At 33.4% G+C, this 23,151-nt stretch overlaps 1 protein-coding gene across 2 annotated transcripts in view; it reads right to left on the reverse strand.

Moving 5' to 3' along the window:
• Positions 1–513: 513 nt before the first annotated feature.
• Positions 514–23,151, reverse strand: part of LOC118185549 (uncharacterized) — a 30,094-nt gene continuing 7,456 nt past the window's right edge. The window contains exons 4-11 of one of the 2 annotated variants that reach the window (XM_035355419.2): positions 22,107–22,237; positions 19,929–20,102; positions 17,455–17,533; positions 13,674–13,733; positions 13,475–13,546; positions 11,498–11,581; positions 11,306–11,420; positions 514–813 (exon numbers count right to left, since the gene is read on the reverse strand). In XM_035355419.2, the coding sequence (XP_035211310.1) occupies positions 659–813; positions 11,306–11,420; positions 11,498–11,581; positions 13,475–13,546; positions 13,674–13,733; positions 17,455–17,533; positions 19,929–20,102; positions 22,107–22,237 (870 nt within the window). In that variant the 3' untranslated portion in view covers positions 514–658. The remainder of the gene's footprint in view (positions 814–11,305; positions 11,421–11,497; positions 11,582–13,474; positions 13,547–13,673; positions 13,734–17,454; positions 17,534–19,928; positions 20,103–22,106; positions 22,238–23,151) is intronic. The other variant, XM_035355420.2, reaches the window with a different exon arrangement.

Consider the following 23,151-nt stretch of genomic DNA (forward strand, 5'->3'; position numbering starts at 1 on the left):
ATTTATTTTCCATGCAACCTAGCATGTATTAATTACCATTGCAAGAGACATAATTTCTCTTGTCCAAAGCTAATAACTGATTCTTACAATATTCTGATATGATATATCATAAGATCTTTAATATTACTACATAACCATTTGAATGATTATTTAAAATTAAGAAATGCTTATATATTCCTTTATTTTGTTCATTTTAATATGTCTAATTGATATAATTTAATTAACTGTTATAATTCAGGTAATAATCTTTATGAATATTGGAGCAATTTTGTAATTAATAAAAGATTTTTCCAATGCTGTAAGTTTACACATTACCAAAATAGTTTTGTGAAATTTTTTTCAGTTTCTTCAACAGCGAATTTAAGCATTTTTCCCAATGTAGTTTAAAATGTATTTTCATTGCAAATATTATTTATTACTGTCATATTGGAAAATTGTTTAGAGCAAATATTTAATGATTTGCATAAATAAAATTTCTTAAGATTTGAAGCATGAGTCAACTGAAATTTGTAATTCAAGAACAGATTAAAATGCTTTCATTCATATAATAAATAAATCAGACAAAAATGGTAATAAAAATGTTGCGAATACAAATGATACTGTAAGTAATACATTTTTTTTACAAAATAAAAATTGAGAAATATAGGAAATATAATGGTTACAATTCATCTTTTTTGAATTTGTCAGTAGAATCTCTAATCATGTTTGAATTTTCTGAAATTGAATCCTTAATCAATTTTTCAATTTTTTTTATCTGCTCCATTTCATGTGAAGTAGTGCGTTCTTTTGCCTTGTCTTTATCACTTGTAGAGCCTGAAAGTATATAAGAATAGTCCCATATTTAGTAAAAATAGCACTTTTATTCTTGTGACAGTTTTATTAATGTATTTTTTTAGTATTATCAATGTTTCTCCTTAATATGAAAGACTGAGAAAAAGCACATCATAAGAAAGGGAAAATTTGATTTTGAGCTGAGTAATGTTTTTATGAAAATGAATTGTAAAAATTCTGTAATTAGATTTTTTACGCAGTGCACTCGAAATAGAGTTCTTTTTTTCATCCGCTTCCAGCTGTCGGATGTTTCATCGAGCGTTTCCCCCTGACACAGGAAATGAGTGATGACGTAGTCATGTTGAGACTAACGGCAAAAACGCAATTCGCAGCAGAAAAATAAACGGGTTAAATTTGGAAAAAAAAAAACTTAAAAAAACTGCGTGAGAAGATAGTTTTAATTTAGAAGAGAGGATGTTATTACTGTAAGCATTATATTTATATATAAGCATTAAGTTAATAATACTTATTAATTAATTTTCAAATGATAAATAAAATACGCTACTTTTTCTTAAAAGCTGCAGTTTTTTCCCTGTGCATTTATTATTAAATTATGAACGAAAAACACTATGGCATTAATTACCTTTACTTCATCAGCATACTAAGTGGGAGAATTCTATTACTCTTTCAAAGAAAACTATAACAACTTCTTAAAGTTAGGGAAAAAAAAAAAAAAAAAAAGAAAAGAAAAGAAAGAAAAGAAAAGGAAAAAAAAAAAAAAATGTTTGACGTAGTTTTTAATATGATGTCAATTTTTTTTTCTGCGGCTAAATAGGAACCCATGTTTGATTGCCCTTGAAATCGATAGTTTTATTCAAAATTTAAGATTGTTTTTTTTTTACCTAATTATAAATTTTACATTAGAGTGTTTCTCTTCCGATTTGATATTACAATATATTTTAGAAATAATTGTCTAACTTATACTCACATTTATAAACATACATTGCATTACATTTAAATAAATACAAGATCCTTGTCTTAAGTTTGACAAAACAACTTTGCTCGAGTACCTAAAGAGAATTAATTAAGCTTTCAAAAGAGGAGCAAAGGAGGAAGATTTTTTTTTTTTTTGAAATAATTTTGATGTTTTGTATGATTATAAATTACCTAAAATGCAGAGCCGGCTTTGTTTCTTATAAATTATCAACACATTCATGTTTATTTTTACAGTTAGTGCATTCCGTAACATTTACATCATCATCTGTGAGTTTTATTTTAAAATCATTAGTATTTGATTTATTATTCTTCTTATCATCATTTTCGTAATCGGCATCAAAATTAATTTTATTCAGTTTTAATTGTGTAGTCTTTCAAAAGCAATCTGCATTATTTTTCTTTTCCTAGTACAGTATTGGATTTTAACTGTTTCTTTTGGGGCAATCCAAGCAAGCGATTTTTCGTGTCATCTTCACAATCACCGCATAGAAAAAGTTCGCTGCAAATTCTTCCGTTCTTGACATAAATAGTGTCCTGTATCGGACATATGTAGTCATGTTTTCCGCCAAAAGCAAATTGTTCTTTGGAAAAATTTGGAATCACTGTCTTAGTCATTTCCATGAATTTTATGGCACTTTCCTACAACGCAAGAAGGCATATTACATAAATGATATTTTACAACAGTAGTCTCAAACTTACATTGCATATGGGCCAATGCACAATTTGAAAGTAGCTGATGGGCAATAATTAAAAAAAAAGGGGCGGGATTTTTTTAACAAAAACGAGATATTTGTAAAAACATATGAATAAAAATAACGTAAGCGAAAATATCAAATTTATACCTGTATTTTGCCTGAAATTTCAAGTTGGTATCTGCAAAAAATTTCTGTTGATCACAATTTGGTATTCAAACAGCTAAATATTGAAATACGACAGCTATATATTAAAATTTTCAGAATGGAATTTTATTCAACTAATTTTAATATATTGAACTACTAAGTACTTTTTAATTTCAATTAAAAAGAAATATACGAAAACTTCCCAAGAGAGATAAAACTTGAGAATAAATAATGGCAACCTAATTTCCTCCTTTTATTTATTAGATTTTCCTATGACGCAAAACAGAAAAAATAATATTTGTATGTAAATTATTGTAAACACCTTTTTTTAGTCCAAAGGGGCTTTGTCCCTGAAGGACTATTGTTTTCGTTTTGCGAATTTGCGTGGGACTCATAAACGTCGGTTCACTTTTCAAACTGTTGCCACAAAATGTTAGAGTCCTGCATTATATTTGAAGAAATTAAATAATGAAAAATCTGCATAAATGATTGTCTATTTCTCGCATTGTGATAAAACAATGGTACATAGAGCCATCGAATTTTGAATGACGAAATCCTACCGCGAATATGGGCATCTGAAATCCCAAATTTGGAATTTGTTTTATTATAGATTTTATATTTTGTAAAACTTTAACGAATTTTTGATTTACAAACTCAATGCTTTAAAAGCGAGAAATGGCAACGTTATATAGAAAAAAAAAAAAAAAAAAAAAACTTTTATCTCCAGCTCGCGAGACTGTGTATATCGGAAATTCTAAAGATATGCTTAATTTAACATTATTTTGCGATATTGCTCTTGAACTGAATTTTATGGTTTAAGTGCAAAGAACATGATATTTAATAAATAAAGGTAACACTCAAAACGTTAAAAAAAAGCCCCTTTGGACGTAATTTAAAATCTGAAACATTTCAGATTTTTTTTTTTTTTTTTTTTTTTTTTTTTTTGCTGTACGTTTCAGCTACACCACATCGTGACGTTTCTATTTTCGTGAAGTTTGTAATCTTTGAGGGAAATTACTAAAGAGTATCATCGGAAATTGTAGAAACTCATTAACTGTATGGTTTTTTTCAAAGACTTCTTAATTTTCAACTAAATACGAAAAAATTTCAGATTTTACATTACGCCCAAAGGGGCGTTTTTTTAACGTTTTGTGTGTTACCTTTACTTATTAAATATCATGTTCTTCGCATTTAAGCCATAAAATTCAATTCAACAGATATATCGCAAAATAATTTTAAAATGAGCACATCTTTAGAATTTCCGATACACAGTCTCCCGCACTGGAGATAAAACTTTTTTTCCACCCGTACAGTGTTGCCATTGCTCCCTTTGAAATCGTTGAGTTTCTTAATAAAAAATACGTTAAAGTTTTACAAAATATGTGTAGGGTTTATATTTATTTTAACTAACATTTATTTTAAGTTTAAGCTATCTTTCCTGTCAAGCCTTTACTTTCCCCTAGAATTGCCAATGCCAGAGTATGTAAATCGTAGTAGAACGCGCAGAGTATTCAAATTTTAGCAGAAGTAATTTGAGTTAAATAGAAGGGAAACGAGATTTGTAAGTGTGCTTCTTGAATCACGAGCGTGAAGGTTGCTTGGTAGAAAGTTTTAAGAACCGCGCGTTTCGGCCTGTGTGCCTATTTCGACAGTTCGTTGAATCTTTCAAATTCTTAATCAGAAAGTTTACTGTATCTCAGCTGTATCTTAGAACGCGGTTAAGATAGTTACAATTATAGAGTCTCGTAGATAGTGACTTCATTAGTTATGCATCCTGTCATTTATTTTTAGTTGTACTTTTCTATTTTTGTTTAACCGCCGGGTCGGCGTAATTTGTGAGCGTCAAGCGAACGCAACTGTGATTTCTAAAGTGAAATAAAAAGGGAGTTAAACCCCTCTTAAGAGTCTGTGTAATTTCCAGTTCATAGCAGTCACTACTACTGTTTCTGACAAGTTGGGGCCTCCCAACATCACATTGGCGCCCGAACACTTTACAAACTGAAATGGCCGAAAACTGGATGGAAGCTCCTGTACAACTCCAACAACAAGAAATAGCGAACCAATTAGAAGGATTTGGATACCTGGTCCAGACGTTGAGAGCATCAATCAAGCCAAACGTCAATTTCGACGGAAAAAATTCTGTGTCGATATTCTTAGAAGGCCTCGAAAATCATTTCCAGCTATACCCTGTGCCTGAAAGACAAAAAGTTGCCATTGCCACGTCTGCACTAAGAGGACAGGCCTCACTATGGTGGAAGAATATAGGGAAATTTTTATTAGGGGAATTCCAAACATATACATTTGAAAATTTCAAAATATCATTATTAAAGGCCTTCCCCATAGTGAAAGACCGAGCAAAGCTAGAAGCTGAACTGTATAGTTTTTATCAACGTAATATAGAAGATTTGACGGACTTCATTCTGCGAAAAGTTAAGCTGATAAACATGCTGTATGGGAAGAAACCCGACGCAGAGATTATTGAAATAATCTTACCAAGATTGCTACCTGCTGTCCAAGATTACGTCGAAATCCGAAACCCAAGCACCTTGGAACTCTTCGAGTTGGCGGTCAAGCTCCAAAATCGAAGAATAGCGAGAAAAGCTAGAGGGGCATCGTATTCTCAAGGTCACCGAAGGCAATCCTCAAATCAACAGACCGGAAACACAAACCGCTCTTATGGGGGAAAGAGCTATCAAGCCAACTCCTCGAAGCTCGAAGGTCAAGGCCCATAAAGGAAATTTGAAAACAACCGTCCGCGTACCCAGAAGACAGAAGTTGAAAGGAAAGCTTTAAACGAGTAGAGGAGCCTGTAAAAGCGAGGGTCCAGACCCCGGAAGTTTCGAAAAAGCCTCAAGAAGATACCTAAATACGGTTGTGGTAAAGAACTCACAATTACCGATTATACAAGTCCTGGTTGGCGATGTACCAGTAGAAGCCCTCATCGATATAGGGGCAGAAGGTAATTTTATGAGTGATACATTTTTTAAGAAGAATTTTAATAGGTTACGATTATTTAAAAATAAAAACACAGAAATTATAGCGGCGCAGGGAAAAACCTGTCAATGCATTGGGAAATTATCATTACAAATACAGGTAAAAGATGAAAGCCTCAAAGTATTAATTTTTGTGGTCAAAAATTTGCAGAGTCCAGTTTTTTTTAGGCATGGAGTTTTTAAAGGCCGCGAAGGCCAAACTGAATTTTCAGGAAAATTCGATTATGCTAGAAATGGATCGGAGGGTGGTGGAGCCAGTTAAACAACCGCAAGTGCACCTTAGTCATTTGAATGACCATGAAAGTCAAGCCATCCAGCAAGTGGTGAGTACTTTTTCGAACTTGTTTTCAGAACGGCCTGGTATAATTGTCAAATTGTTACGCATGATATACAATTAACTGCCGACAAACCCTGTAGGACTAAACCTTACCGGTATGATAAACAGAAAGAACAAATAACTGAAGAACATATTCAGGAAATGTTGAAGAACCAGATAATAACGCCCATAAATATTGAGTACGCGAGTCCAGTCGTACTATGTAGGAAAAAGAATGATTTCCCTCCTTCGGATAAAAGGGCTTGGAGGTTTGCTATCGATTACAGAAAGCTTAATAGTGTTACTAAGTTCCCAGTTTACCCTTTGCCGGTTATAGAGGAGATCATTAGAAAGATTAAGTCTACGAGATACATGACTACGTTGGACTTAACGTCTGGCTACTATCAAATAGCTATGAGACCCGAAGACATACATAAAACCGCGTTTATCACAAAATCGGGCACTTATGCATTTTTACGCATGCCCTTTGGGTTGTGTGGGGCCCCGTCAACATTCCAGAGAGCTATGGACATTTTTCTAAAGCCTGTCCTAGGAAAATCGACTTTAATCTATCTAGATGATATAATTATAACGAGTAGTACGTTGGAACAACATATTAAAGATTTAGAAGAGGTTTTTAAACTATTAAAAGAGGCCGGTCTTACAATTAACGCATCAAAATGCAAGTTCGCGATTAACGAACTTAAATATCTGGGTTATAAAATTTCGCAAAAGGGTATAGAAACTCAGGATTCAAAAATAAAAGCCATCAAGAATTTCCCACCTCCCAACACCGCCAAGAAACTTTCTTCTTTCCTTGGGTTATGTTCTTATTTTCGGTCGTTCATAAAAGATTTTGCGAACATTGTTGAACCGTTGTTAGTAATTAAAAGAAAGAAAAGTAAGTTTACGTGGACAGCAGAGGCAAATACTGCATTTGAAAGGTTAAAAGAAGCACTCATCAATGCCCCTGTTTTGAAATTCCCGGAAGGGGACGAAAACCTGGAAATTGCAGCAGATGCGTCGGACTATGCCGTAGGTGCAGTTCTCGTGCAAAATGGCCATCCTTTGGCATTTTTTTGTAAAACTTTAAACTCTACGCAAAGGAATTATACAGCTACAGAGAGAGAAACATTAGCCGTATAAATGGCTGTACGCAAATTTCGAGTTTATTTCGGCAAAGCGCCAGTAACAGCCTTTTCGGATCATGCGGCTGTTGGTAGACTTTACTCGGGAAAACCTAACTCCTAATAAGATGGGCTTTAAAACTTCAAGAGTATAACCTAATAATTAAATATAAAGCGGGTAAGGAAAACCATGTTGCTGATGCACTATCTCGTATAAAACTGGATGAGGAAGGCAATTAACTCAAATGCGCTGTGTTGACTTCGAAAATTTTAGATTCTAGAGAAACAATTATTGCTGAATTGAAAGCTGATCCTGAATTTGGAAGTATCTATGCGTATTTGAAAGACCCCGAAAGCTTTGAACACACAGATATCGATGCAATAAGAAGTAGAGCAGAAAACTATGAAATAATAGATAATTTATTGTTTTATACGAAAGCAACAAACGAAAATTTCGAATATAAACCAGTCATCCCAGCCTCGCTTCGATTAAGTATTTTGAAGGAATTATACGACGCGGAAACAGCGGGTCATTTAGGGGTCAGAAAGACTTTAAAAAGAGTGCGCGAGGCGGTATATTTCCCGCAATTATACAAAATAGTAACTGCGTATGTCAGGTGCTGCAATCAATGTCAATTAATAAATGATATTAATTACAGCCCGGCCGGGTACTTAAATAGCATTTGTGCTACATTTCCGAATGAAATTTTAGGCATAGATCTTCTTGGTCCTTTCCCCCAGAGTGAGTTAAATAGACATTGTTTTCTTTTAGTAATTGTAGATCATTTTTCAAAATGGACAGAAATTGTTCCAGTCAAAAACGCGCGTCAGTCAAAACAATCGCAGATGCATTCGTACACAGATATATTTTAAAATACGGTGCACCGATAAAAGTCATTAGCGATAACGGTAAACAATTCTTTAGCCAAATTTTTGAAAACATTTGCACTGGACTTGGCATACGCCATATCAAAATGGTTCCGTATAGACCACAGGCAAACATCGCAGAAAGAGTTAATAAAAATATTGTAAAAATAATTCGAAGTTATGTTAGCACACATCACAAGCGCTGGGATGGCTACATAAATGAGTTAGCTTATGCTTTAAGAACAGCAAATCATGATACTACGGGTAAAACTCCAGCAGAATTATTTTTAGGGCGGAAGTTATTTACGCCACTAGATAAAATTATTCTTTGTGCAACAAAGAGAGGAAGAATTCAAACAAAAAGATATACAGAAACTCATTGATCAGGCGGTTAAAAGTTCGGATACGGCAAGAAATAGACAGAAACTGTGCTATGATCGAAAACGCCGTGAAGCAGATTTTAAAGTTGGGGATAAGCAGATTTTAAAGTGTTAAAGCGGAAATTTTCTTTATCAAGTGCCCCAGACAATTTCACTGCAAAGTTGGCTCCTAAATTTGAAAGACCTTATGTAATTCAGGAAATCAAGGGAGTCGTATTGTACCTTAAGAACGAGAGAGGGGAAATCTGTAAAGCAAGTCCCGACCAGGTGAAAAAATATTATAATCAAAATGATTTTGAAATCCTTAAAAGTTTCTCGCAGGACTCAAGCGCAAAAGAAGTGGAAGGTCCAGAAGTAACGCCACCCGCTCCACCACCCAAGAAGCAGAGAATAGAAGAGGAACCTAGCCCTTCTACAAGTCATTCTAGGGTCCCGAAAAGAAGGAAGGAACATGGTCAGACTCCAGCATTCAAGAAATGCAAGAAATCAACGCCGCCGCGTAAAGAATCTTTGGTAAATAGGAAAAGACCAGATACAACTTTCCACAGTAGAAAGTCTGCGTCGAGGAAACCACTTCCAGGGCCAGATAGTCAGGAGCAAACAAGGCCGCTGTTCATGACAAGAAAAAGACAGAAGGAGGAACGAAAAGATTGGCACTAACAGAAGAAATTCAAGCAAGATTCCAGACCGGAGGCCGCCAAGACCAGCCGTCCAGGGGCAAAACGGAAAAGACAGGAACCCGAAGACTACCACCCCAAGAGGCCGGCGTACAGAGGGCGAAAAAGAAAAGTCACCATGGAGGAAACTCGAAAAACCCAAAAGCGGAGACTGACTTCTATGAATTCCATAACTTGGGATCAATTCTGCCAGAAGAGGATGTCGGAGTTCCAAGCATCGAAAACTCAAAGATAAGTTAAAATCTTCTATAAATTTTTTCTTTTGTTTCGAAATGTTATGCGTAAATACGAAGTTCTATGTTTTGACGGAAGTCAATTTGTCTCGGTTGAGACTTAGTTTTGTTTTACTTTATTTAGCTAAGGCAAAAAGTATTATTTTCTTTAAGTATAAAATCTAAGAACAAGCAGTTCCTGTTGGTCGAAGGACTAATTCTGTTATGTTAAAGCCAAAATTTGGCCGAAAGTAAAATAACTTCGTATTCTTGTATTAATGAGAAATTTAGTTTCTTCAGTGCCGCCAGCTTGGCGAAGAATGCGTGAAGTAAAAATTTATTTTTCTCTTATTCATTTTATGGTAAATTGTAAAAATCATATGTATTAGAATTTTGTAAATATACGTAAATACTTGAAAGTTATGTAAAAGCAGAATTTAGTCTAGAAGCATAAAATTTTAGATGCTAAAAGTAAATACTCGAAAGAAATGAATTCAAATTTAAGTATTAAACTGTAGATAAAATCATGCTTTAGAGCGAAAGCTGCATGTCTAAAGATGAATGAGGGGGAATTTAGAATGATTGTATTTTGTAGGGTTCTCCACCTACACTTGAATTTTAAGAATGTTAAAATAGCTCATCGAGTTTTAGAATGTCGATTAAGGTGTGTCTATTTGGTCGTTGAATTTTAACAAATCATTGTGGTTAGGGGAAGTGTTGCAATACTAAAACACGAATATTCCCGTTTGACACCACACATGGTGGAGAACCAGGGTAAAGTTAAATTCATGTTTGAATACTTGAATGAATGGGAATTAAGCAGTTAATTAAGGAAAATAAAAGGATCGAAAACGAAAACTTTGTCCAGTGTTAAGAAAGTGTAAATCATAATGTATTTAGAAGATACTGATACTTATTCCTTCCAGATGCTGGAAGGAAGAGAAAAGATTGATTGCTGAAGATGATTTGATTTTAACTTGAGAGGATTTGAACTCGTACTTTTTTTTTTTTTTTTTTTTTTTGTATTTTTATTGCTCAAGAATGCATTAAAAATAAAAAATTCAATTTATTTATTTTGTATCCACTGCAAGTACTTTACATTCTGGGCATTATTATTATAAATGTCGTCTATTCAACTGTAAATAAATTTTAGAAGAATAAAATAAATTAGAATAAGATAAACAAACAATTAATTTTTTAATAGAAATTTTTGCATTAAATCATTTATTTCTATTATTTCTTTCGTCATTCTCTTAATCCGCCCCCCATGAATAGGTTCTATTTCAAAATAAAATAGTTAATAAAAACTCTCAGTCGGTGCTAGTTTCGGAAGCGTGAACTTTCCATTTGTAATACTACCTTGTTTAGGTTAATGTTTGCTTGATTATCGCAAAGCACTGAGGTCTATCTACCTAAAGGGAGGTATGCCTTTCTAAGGCAATCTGACTCATAGCTGTGGTCTATATTGTCAACCAGATTCCAGCAAATGCATAAATTAAATAGTGTAAATGTTAGGTCGAAATTAAAGCCTTTATTTATTTATTTATTTATTTATTTTAAACTCTTTTCAAATAATGACATCCTAGGACTTTTGCATTCACGATTTCACTAGACTGTGCATTCACGAGTACAAACGGCACAATTTGGCTTACCAATTTCGTCCAAAATGTGCATGTTTTTAAGATAAATTGGTGAGTATTGTGCGCTTCTTCCGGTAGACTGTAAATTTTATCTTATGTTTCATTTTTTTAAAATTAGAATCATGGTCTTGTGACCAACCAGCCAGAAGATATTTAATCGTGAAATCCTTTTGAACTAGCGGCAGAGTAAAAAAGACTACTGAATGCAGATAGTTCGCTACCGATTCTGTTTATAAGATTTGAAGGGTATGGTTGCGTGCAGTTTTATGATTTTCAAGATTTGTGTAAAGCAAATAAGACAGTTTTCTTTTAAAGTTTTGAGTGAAAGCACCACTTCTAAGATAGAGATCCTTGGAGTCTTTGCTATATATAATTACTCACTCATAATGCAGTGTTGAATTATATTAATATGACCACCTTGTGTGTTTGACGTCAACGCTAAAAAAACTATGTCAAAAGGCATATAGTAAATCTAATTTGAACCTACCATCTGATTTTGCTGCTTCAATATCGTTGAAGATTTCACTGAATCCATCTTCTATTAACTTTCGAATCTCATCTGTTTGGTCACTAGCTTTTTTAGCAATATCAAATACGGAACCCTTTAGGAAAGAAAATTAAACATTACTTTGGTCGGTACATTATTCAATACGAAATTTCGATTTTTAATATATTTTACCTTATTTTCTAGTTGTTGGTCATCTATTATGTCTTGAAAGTCGGCCAATCTGTCTTCAATTCTGCCAGCTACATCTAGCAGCTCCTAACAAAATATAGTTAAGGCTTTTTGAATGTAAAAATTACATCAATCTGAATATGAGAAATAACATTTTTTTACATGAAATCCTTTTATGAACTGCAGAAGTAACCTCGAATTTTTAAGGTTCTTTGAGAGCTGGTATCAGTATTTCGAATATAGGCTAACTATTCGTCCCATTTTAAACGGGAAAGTGCCGTTATATTGCCCGTCCCATCTTAATTTAATTCTAGTTTTGTCTTGTTATAAGTGCTTTGAATATAACGATAATATGATAAATTTCTTCGACGATAACACGTCAAAAGTTTGTGCCAGTACTAGCAATTACTTATGTAGAGATCATGGATATAAGAAGGTAGTAAGAATTCTTTTTTTTTTTTTAAACCGTTCAGTCATGAGGCCTGGCTGTACTGTACTTGGTATTTTGAGCCAAACGTTTTTGGTATCATCTTTAAACAAAAATAAAGAAATCATTGTAGAATATTTCATAAAAGCTGCTTTTCAATGTTCTAGAAAAAGTCTTGATTATTAGGTGCACGGCCTTCTGTATTTGGTGCCTCGCTCCTCCTTAAAGCCTCTTTTGTATATAACCATGGAGATAGGAAGTGAAATCTTCCTTCGTTTTACACCTTGATTGAGAATAATAAGAAAAATGAAAGAAATGAAGATATGTCTATTGTAAATCCGTTGTGATTGTTTTGTAGCGTTAGCCCCCCCCCCCCCCGGCTTTACTTTTGCAACGCATTTATGCCGTAATTAATAAATGAAAATATAAATTTTTATTCTGCAGTTTTCATCAATTTGTGGCCGCAAATTGAAAATGTCAAAGAGGGGAAAGTGGGCATTCAGTGATTTTTTCAACAGGAATATAAATTTATTGTTTCTGCTAAGTCTGAATTGAGAACTTCTGATTAGTAGATGTGTTAACAACGAGACCATCCGCATTCGCTGCGAAAGAATGGAAATTTAATATTATAATTATGAATGCTACTTTAATTTTTAACCTCAGTTATTCTCATTTAAATACGAGCAGTGCGCTTTCCTTTGGCATAAATATTAATTTTAAATGCTCATTGTGGAGGATTTGGACGAAATCAGCGAGGTTAAAGCAGTACATTTTCCCTTGTATGTACTAAGTGGGAAGAATATTTTGGAATCATAATCAAGAAAATATCTAATTATCACGGGTATTTCGGGAACTTTGGGGACGAAACTTTTAGCCATTTGAGGGTTTCTCCTTCGGAAAATACAATCATAAATTAGAAAAATGTTTAATCTTCCCTTCATATACAGTGCATTTTTAATACACAACTTTATTTTGTGTTCACAAGAGTGATAAATAACTCACTTTCATTTTTGAAAAAATACAGCAACTGTCAATTTTCCCTTGCCGAGTTAGTATATCACCATATATACCTTTGTTGGTTGAGTATAGAATTCTTAAATAATAACCTTCTTATATCTATACAAGCTGTAGAATAACATATTACATAAAGGAAAAACTATGTCTATGTGCTGTTTGAATGCAATGAAAGATTTCGCTTTTGTTCACCAGCAGTTTCTTTAATAGTAAATTCCTAAAGAAAGAAATCATTGGAATAGCTGTTCTTTTGGGCCACCTTCTTATATTTGAAGATTGCTTTCTCTCATTACGACACTTTATTTCTGTTTAAGGTGTTTTATATCTTCTATGTTACTTGCTGAGGAATCTTATAACTTCGCCGTCTGTCATCAGATTCCACGAGCAGTTGACATTATTTTTCTAAAAAAAGTTATTTTTTTACTATCGTAGGTTTCACATGACTATGACATCACACTGAAAGTCTCTTTTTATGAACACAAAGCATCACATAAGTGGCTTTTTTCCAAATTTGTATTGCTTATATTTAAGAAAGTTACCTCGTAAGACACTTTTTCGAAATCACTGATTGATAATATTCCATCATCATTGATATCCAGCTGGTGGAACATCTGAAATTACGATTTATTTTAAAAATAAAAATATGTCAAAGCATTTCATTAATTGTTATTGTGTAAATATTGTTTTTATTATCTGATGCCTTATCATGCCAAATGGAAAGAAAAATAGGATATTTACCTCTCTGGCTATTTCTTTGCATTCATCATTCCATTTCAATATTCCATCTATATGTTTGTCCTTTAAAAAAGCATTTTTAATGAACTTTTATAAGAATATTATATTCAGTAAAACACATTATAAACAGGATGAAATTAATCTAATTATAAACTTTTATTTAGTTTACTCATGGTGTTTCACTGAACCTGAAATTTTGTCATCGATTCTTAAACTACTTCCTCATAAGATATCGAGTACAATTATTGTAAACACAACTGTTTGTCAATGATAATACAATGTTATGAAAGCGACTTTTTTTTTTTTTTTTTTTTTTTTTCAAAATTGGTTACACGATGTTTCTAGATTTTTTTTTTTTTTTTTTTTTTTTAAATTTAATGGTTAGACGGTTTTTCTCGCATATCTCCAATTAACGTACAAACTAAGGTTACCAGAATTTTTCTATTTTCACCATCCAATACAGCGGGGAAAAAAACGTTTCAGTGAAACCTGCATGAAAACTGTAACTATAACCAAAACTACCATAAACAAAAGTCTCACTTGGCCTTTTTGGCAGTCTGAAGAAAAGGAAGGAAAAAAAAGTTTTGAATTGGCTATCTTGGAACACTTAATGGCAAAGTTTGCTTTCTTGACAGAATGACAAATTGGGGATATTCGTATTTTTATTTGTAACGTTGTTATTATATCCAGTTTATTGAATATTCAAAGCCATTTCTTCATTCTCTGAATGCCAGTCAATTATTTTTCTTTATTTCATAATTTTTTTATAATTTATTGCTTGTATTTAAATAATGACTAAATATTTTATCATTGATAACGTGTAAATGAGACTGTAGGTGAGCGATTATGAAAGCTCCAAATATCCAGAGGTGTAGTTACAAGATGCTGTTCGGTAACGTTTCAAGGATTAAGCGAAGTTCACACACATTATTTATTACGAATATTAAACCCAATACACAACATTATATACAATAAACGGACGGAAGATTAAAAGAATGGCGATACAAGATTGTGCTCCTTATTGACGCTTCAAGACACGTCTTCGCATGATGAGTTACAAAGCCTCACTAACTCTTTTTGCGTGTCAGCGCCCCCTATCGTAATACTTCATAACATACTGGCCCGCGATGAACAACTGTTCATCACAAGCTTCAGATTTAGAATTATTTTAATATAATATTAAATATTAACAAGATTTTCAACAAATATTATATGACAAGTTAAATTTAAAATAGGAATTTCAAAATCTCCATAAGCTGAAAGAGAAAATTATTAATATACTTACTATACTTAGACACAAAACATTACTACGAAACTAAAATGAAACTAAAATACAAATACAATGAATTATATGTAAAAATAAGAATAAAATTTTTAGAGTAATTAATTTTCACGATGGCAAAATGGTAACGGCGAGAGTTTGTTCACAGGACGTTTAATTACACCATGGATAGTTTTTAAGTCCACTACTCGCACTTTTCCATCAGATCCTAGGTAAACATTAATTACTCTACCTAGACGCCATTTTAAAGGTGGTAAGTTATCTTTTACCAGCACCAAGACATTGGTATTTAAGTTTGGTTTGTTCTTTAGCTATTTTGCACGTCCTTGCAATTGGGAGAGATAGTCGGATGACCACCGTTTCCAAAAGAGCCGAAAAAGTTGCTGAATTAGTTTCCAACGTTCAATAGGCGTTACCTTATCATCAATCATATTTGGTTAGGAATGGTTGTTAGGACGGTTCCAACAAGGAAGTGACCAGATGTTAAAGTACTTAAGTCATCAGGATCATTGGAAATCGTCAATATATGTCTGGAATTTAGGCAAGCTTCAATTTGAGTTATCAAGGTGAGAAATTCTTCAGATGTGAGCAGTTGAGTTCCTATCCCCGAAATGTGGAGCGGAGGGAGCATTGAATTTCCAAACAATGTTTGCTTGTGTTAACTGGTTTTGGAACTTTTCTGATGATAAAATGGATGCCATAATTCCTTTTAATTCACGATTTGCACCAACAAAGTTAGTCTCTTGATTAGAAAACATCTCTTGCGGTTTGCCCCGATGGGCTACGAACCTTTTTAATGCTGCCAAAAAAGCTTCTGAAGAGAAATCACTTACACTTCCAAGTGTACTGCCTTCGCGGTAAAACATATGAACAGGTATACATAGAACTTGATTGGCCTCACTCCTCTCCCCTTGCGGGGTTTCACAAGGAATGGCCCTGCATAATCAAGGCCTACTCTAGAAAAAAAACTCTGCTTGGCACAACTCGAGATGCCGGAAGATCGGTAATTATTTGCGATGGTGTATTTGTACGATTTCTGAAGCATTTCATGCAGTTTCTAATAACTTTGCGTACTGTGTCTCTACAGTTAATTATCCAATATTTCTGTTGGATAGCCGAAATTGTAACTGAAGTTCCTCCATGAAGATGAGTTTCATGAAAATGCTTAATTATTAATTCAGTCACGTGATGCTTCTTAGAAAGAATTGCATGGTGCTTTTGATTTTCAGGTATATTATCATTCCTTAGCATTCCTCCAACGCGAAGAATATTTTCGTTGTCCAAGAGAGGTTCAAGGAGATAATTCTACTGTTAGAGCTGATGTTTTCCATTTCTCTTAATGCCGAGATTTCGGCTTTAAAATCACTTTCTTGGACTAAGCGCACAATAATGTCTGAAGCTCTGTTGAGTTCAGGAACAGTTAAAACTCCTTTAACTTTTAATGTTGAAGAACTGGCATTTTTCACAAACCTAAGACACCATGCCACTACACGTTTGATCTGATTCCAGAATGAAAATTTAGTAAGAAGGTCAAATTCATTTTTGATTATTGAATGCAACGCCCACCACAGTTTTTCGCTGCTCTTCAAGAGAAAGTTCCTTAAGTTCAAGATCTAAAATAGGTTCAACAACCCTTTGATTACTGAAGTTACCTTGCCTTAGCCAAGGTGAAATGTGAAACTAAAATTCACTGTCTATTAGATCTATCAACTTCGCACCTCGTGATATAACATCTGCTGGGTTTTCAGATCCCTTGCAAAACTGCCATTGAGAAGGAGCGATTAAATTCTGTATCTCTCTAATACGATTTGCTACGATAGCTTCCAATTATTAGCAGAGCCTTTTATCCAATGAAGTACTAGCTGAGAGTCTCTAAAGCAGTAAATATTGCATTCCTTGATGTTAAAGAGTGTTTCCAGATAATTAGCTATTCTAGCAGCAATAGTAGCTGCCATCAGTTCCAAGCGCGGAAGTGTAAGCTTCTTTAGAGAAGTTACTCTGCTTTTAGATAATGCAAAGGATGTCTCCAAAGTAGTGGGATTTTGAAGATACGCTATACTACCATATCCTTTGATACTGGCATCGGCGAAAACAATTAGGATCATATTTTCTGCATCAGTTGCTGAGCCACACGAAAAATATCTTCTAGGAATATTAATGTTAACAAGATCCTCGATTTCGGACTACCATGCCAAGAACTTCCTTCTTAGTTCATCAGGTATCTCGGAATTCCAACGAAATTTACGAAATTTATTACTTTTGTTATTCTTATTTATTTATTACTCTTACCCTTTAAAGTTATGGTTATCAATTCTGATATACTCGATATATATTTTTTAATGCGTGTAAGTTATTATTTTATATAAAGATATTTTCAGCATCAATCTTATGACACAAAACATTGTCTATGAAAACTTATATTATAACAACAGTATTCAAAAGCATGAAACGTAAAATATTTATTACAAGAAAACGCATAAATATTTTAAAGAAATCATTTACCATTAAAAATGCGGTGACAAAACTTTCTAAATTCATAGAATCCTTTGTCTTTAAATAATACTTTTTAATGAAGTAATGCCTGAAAATAAAATTATAAAATGATTTTCATTACATTAAATACTTAATTAAATGATAAAAGGTAAATAATTAGAAAAACATACATCAGTACAGTTCCGTTTAACTAAACTCAGTAGTGCAAACAGTTCTAATGGGCCAAGGCCTGCGGTGCCCTGAAATCTGCTTTCTTGACCGTGGGCTCCGGAGTGCATATGAACTTGGTACTCATTTTATCGACCCAAAGGATGCAAATTGAGAGATGAAAGGTTAAGTCGATCTTGCCCAGCCCGAGTTCGAACCCCGGACCTGTGGTGCTGCTGCGCGATGCGCTAGCCACTGAACCACCGGGCCTCACAGTTCCGTTTAGCCTAAAAAAACTGAGAACTTAATATATGCTTTGAAATTTTAATCATTTAACTCTTTATTGAGTTTCTAATTTGACCTTTTCTTCGGACTGTTAATCATACTACGCATATGGATATTAATATGGCAATATATAATTAATATTCGTTAATGGGATTTTTACCAAGAGACGTCAGGGAAAAACCTACCCTTGTATTTTTCAATATTTAAAAAAAATTAGACTCGGTTAGACTTTGTCTAAAAGTAATTACAGCGTTTCTGAACTTTCTAACAATTTGGTACTGAAATAAATCAAATTACTGTTATTCTATTACAGGAAAAGAAAGAAGTGAACTTACAAACAGCGATAGAAGGGATCCAAAAAAAATTTTTTTTTTGTTGCTATCTAATAAATAGTATTGTCTATATTTCTGAAACTGCATGTAAATATTATTTTAACTTTAAAAAGCACACTCTCGATGCATCTATCGGGAGGTGCGGAGTTCGAATATCGGCGAGGGCATTTCGGATTTCTTCATTTTCCTGCCATCGAAAAATTCTAATGGCTTCACAGTAGCGCCCGAACTAAAAATTAGTGGATGATAACTCGTCACCAGCAGGATTTGGCGATTGGGTCTCTTCATCCCAAGTCGCCGTTTAAAAGGGGAAGTACATAAGGTATTTTTTTCCTGTCAATCATCAGGAAACGTCGTAGACTCGACCAAATTAAAAGTCAAGTCACATTTTTTGGCTCCTCAATTCCAAGAGTCAACAAAGCAAGCTATCTCGGAGTTATCTTCAATAGTACTTTCTCATGAAATGATCATTTGATCACTTAAGCATGTGAAAAGGCCTACAGAATCATGTTCAGACTTTTTTCCACTGTTAAAATGCGAACAGCTTTCACTACTTCTGAAAAAGAGACTTTGTCTTATGGCCATTCGACCGATTCTCACATACACTTCCCCTGCTTGGGCAAACGCAAAAGACAAAGACTAAAATAAACCTCAGGTCCTTCGAAACATGTTCTTAAGAATAATCACCGGAGCTCCTTACTTCGTCAGAAATCGTAGTCTGCAGACTTAGAAGAAATTCAAGAATTTATTAATCGCATCAATGAAAAAAATTTCAAGAGCGATTAGCTGCAACTCGGCTAATTTCGCTAATATCTTAAGCTATGAAATACCTTGAGGAAGACAAACTTCTTCGCCCATTCGCTTCTCATTTGCTACAGACTACCTAACCGACCAATGAGAGCTCAACGTACTTACTCAGAACTTTATACTTGATGCTTTTATAAGACATGGCTTGCTGATCACCAAAACTCAGGACTTCATTTATCTTTTTCTTTTACAAGACTATATCAACTGGAGATGTTTCATCTTTGGATTTTTACATAAGCCAGGATTCTAAGGAGACTCATTCAAGAATTTGGAAAAAGCAGGCGTGGACCATCTCCCGTTGCACGCCAGATTAACCAACAAAGTATCAATACTTTCGGTGTGTAACTGGAAGCTTGATGAAAGCGTATTTCGAGAAGTCCGAAGTCCAAATCCTGATATGGGCGTTGCGGATTTCTTCAGGCTCCTGGCATCGAAAAATTCTAACTGACTCTACAAATGGTAGTGTAAATGCCGCCATTTTGGTTTTTAAGTCTTCAATTTCGGAATATTTTACTCTTTTCTGCGAATTGTAAAATGTTATAGCATATTGTATTGGCCCGAATATGAGACTGCGTCACATATATAACCAGCCAGTATTTTTGAGGGAATAAAAGGTTTGACTGTAAGCGGTCCTTTCTTACATGAGCTTAATATGTTGAACGATTCTATAAGAAAGTTTTGGTTAAATGATTTCAGCGCAGTTTTTTTAGGGTACAAATAAATATATTTTCTCTTGACGCAGCCGTTAAATATTGAGTGATCAGGTCTCTTAGTAGATTTTAGAAATTTTAAATTATGTATATAAAAATATATTTGTTTGAAAGGAATTTTAATAGGAGAATTTCGCCTTATATTTTATCTAACATGATATTCATTATTTCTGAATGTTCGTATTATATTGAAACTACGTACATTTCAATGAATGCAAGCTCCGCAAATATATCTTCCTCTGGGTCATTTGGAAAATTCAGCGAAAGTAACTGTTTCTGTTGCTCTTGACATTCCTTTGACAATGATGAATTAATATCTGAATTCCAGCTCATAGTCAAGCCGACGTATTCTCCTGTGGTATTCCATTGTTGACACCTGTTAAAGTAATAAATGACTAAAAATGATAAAATTAAAGTAATAAAATGACTAAAATGACTAAGATGATTAAATTCATCTTAATTTGAAATTAAGATTGTTTTAAGTTTTTTTTAATTAACTAATTTGAGATGTGTTTGCATCCTCCTCATAAATGTAATAGCCGAAATATATTAAAAATAAAACACATCTTGCCGGCAAAGCTGTTCAAAATAAAAATTAATTTAGAAAATGTATAAAGCATGGTGAGTGAAACATTACTTAAATTATGAAAAGTATTCGCCATTTAAAAAATAAGCAAAAAAAGGGGGAAGAAAAATATAACATGTTAAAAATCAATTTAAAATGCCAAATTGGATGATCTGGCAGTATTTGTTTTTCAATTCTGTGTTAAACTTTTAGAATATCTTTTTATTCTTCCCAGTTTGGGATTACAAATTTACTTTTTTTCCACTATCAAATTTAAATTGCAATGTTAATAATTCGAATCTGAATCGCTTTCTTTAAAAATATCGTTAAACATCTGTATATCCAGAAAAAAGTAAATTTTACACAAGAGCGTTAGAAATTGTTTAAGAACTGTGATTTGTTTTCCTGTTTATGAAGAAATAAAAAATAACTGGCCGGAGTAGTTCTGATTTCTCTTTAAAGAAGCAGATTTACGAACATTAGCTTACTGTTATTCAGCTTTCAAAATGCATATCAGCCTATCTTTTACTCAATTTTCAGTACTATTTACTATCGGTTACAGACGAAAACATCGTAGACGAAAACGTCGTGGAGAAAACAACGCAAGGTGAAAACGTCTTGGTACAAAACATCGTAGGAGAAAGGAAAGGAAACAGAACACGTCGCAGTTTAAGAGCATCGTAGTAGAAAATGTGGTAAAACAAGGAACTTACAAAAAACAAAAACGAAAAAAAAAAAAAAAAAGTAAGCCATCGATCGCATGACGACAACATCGCACACATGCGTTTTTTCAGGTTTTTAAAAGTTGTAAATGCATTTTCGCATAATGATTTGGTAGCGCAAGAAGGAAAGAGGGAGAAAACGCTAACGACACTTTACGAATAAACGGAAACAAAACAAGATATAATTTTCACTAAAACAATAACAGATTAACAAACGTGAGAGAAAATAATTTAATAATTAACTAAGCAATTTGTATAGAGGTAACCTCATGCAGTTATTTATCTTCCTTTTTCTAAGCATTTTAAGCTGTTTTTCATTAAATATTTTCAGGAAAACTTTATAAAACAATCAGTAAAATATGTAATTCACTATGTAAATTTAAGTGCTGTAAGTTGCATTAATTTTCTTTTCATTTGCAGTTTTTAAATGCGCAAGTTTACTTCTTACTTTTTCAGCAAAAGGGCCCACCAGCGGCCGAGCGGTAAAGTCGCTGAACACTGGTAGTTCGGTCCGAGGTTCGAGTCCCGCGAACGGACTGGCTGCATGAGTGTTTTCGTGGTTTTCCCCATGTGTAACGTGTATACGAGCCAGTTTCCCTTAGAAAGTCCTCCACGAAGGCATCCCTCCCCTTAGGCAGATAGCCCTAGTGTGCTTTGCCATAATTAAATACACACACACACACATTTTCAGCAAAAAGTTATTAGTTTATTAAAAATTATGAAATACAGAAGTAAAAATATCCCGCTTTTCTTCTTGCGCTCCCAAATCATTATGCGAAATGCACTTACTTTTACAACCTGAAAAACGCAGTGTGCGATATTATCGTCATGCGACGAATTGTAGGTACTTTATTTTTTACCACGATATTTTCGACGACGCTATTTTTAAACTGCTTTATTTTCGACCACGATATTTTGTACCACGATTTTTTTTCTCTTTGCTTTCTTTTCTCCCACGATGTAATACGACATTTTCGCCTTGCATTGTTTTCGTCCGCGATGTTTTCGGCGGACACCTTACTATCAGTATCGAATTTTATTATTTTTTTTTTCTTTTCCAATTAATGACTCTAATGATATTATTTCTACATACCACAGAAATGGAATGTACACGCAGTCTCCAGGTTCTAAAGATACAAGAGTATATTCTTCTGCATGAGATAAATCTGGATGCAATGAATGATCTTCGGAAATCGAGTTTTTATTCGCATCCGAGAGTGCAGACTAGGTAAGAAAACATTAAAATATTACACAATGTACTTATTAATGAACCATAAATAAAAATATCTGATGTGTACACCACATGACTTCCTTGTACGGAATATTAAATTATACGCATTTTATCTTGCATTTCATTTAAATTTATTGGATTGAATTAAATTTATTTCGTCGATAGCGCATAAATCACAATAAAATAAATGTCCGCTTTAAAATTCACTACATTTGTTTACCATAGCGACACTCTGGCCCTAGGTTCACTTAACAGCGTTACATTTCATTCATTTTTTAACTCAATGCAGAAAATTTATATCATCTGAAGAATTATCTAATCGTTGCCAAATATTCTATACAAGAACTATAATAAATCTAAAAGGATGTATAAAAGAAATTAAGCAAACAACAACAAAAAGAAACAGTTTTTCACAGACGAATCAGTATTTCTCATTCAATTAATACAGTTTTCTCTTCACGACAAGGGAAAAATACATAAAAACTCAAAATATCTATATTAAAAACTATGACGTAAATCTTAAACACTTATTTCCTCGAATAAATCCCAGAATGGATTAAGCATAATTCGCAATAATAAAAGAAGGCGTTATCTTTGTTGTTGCGAAGGTTGGTTTCTCTAGATTGGCAACAAATCCACTATTCTGCTAAGTTTCAAATGTAAACAAATATGGCTGCTATAGCAAACGAATTAGGCTTAGCTGCTTTTAAACAACTTTTAAATTGTTAATAATTTTAAAAATATTGTATATATATTTACTAAAGGGATAAAAACTTTAACCGGAAGATAAGAACAACATAATTCAATCATTTTTAAAACAAAAAGTGCACATTTTACAAACATATAAGGATAAAGAAACTGGGATTACTGAGCCGAGTAAACAGAGTGGATATACATATATTTATAT

The sequence above is a fragment of the Stegodyphus dumicola genome, chromosome 6 (assembly GCF_044657685.1).
Source record: "Stegodyphus dumicola isolate Sdum_Otavi_A_Nest chromosome 6, ASM4465768v1".
In the NCBI taxonomy this organism is placed as follows: Eukaryota; Metazoa; Arthropoda; class Arachnida; order Araneae; family Eresidae; genus Stegodyphus; species Stegodyphus dumicola.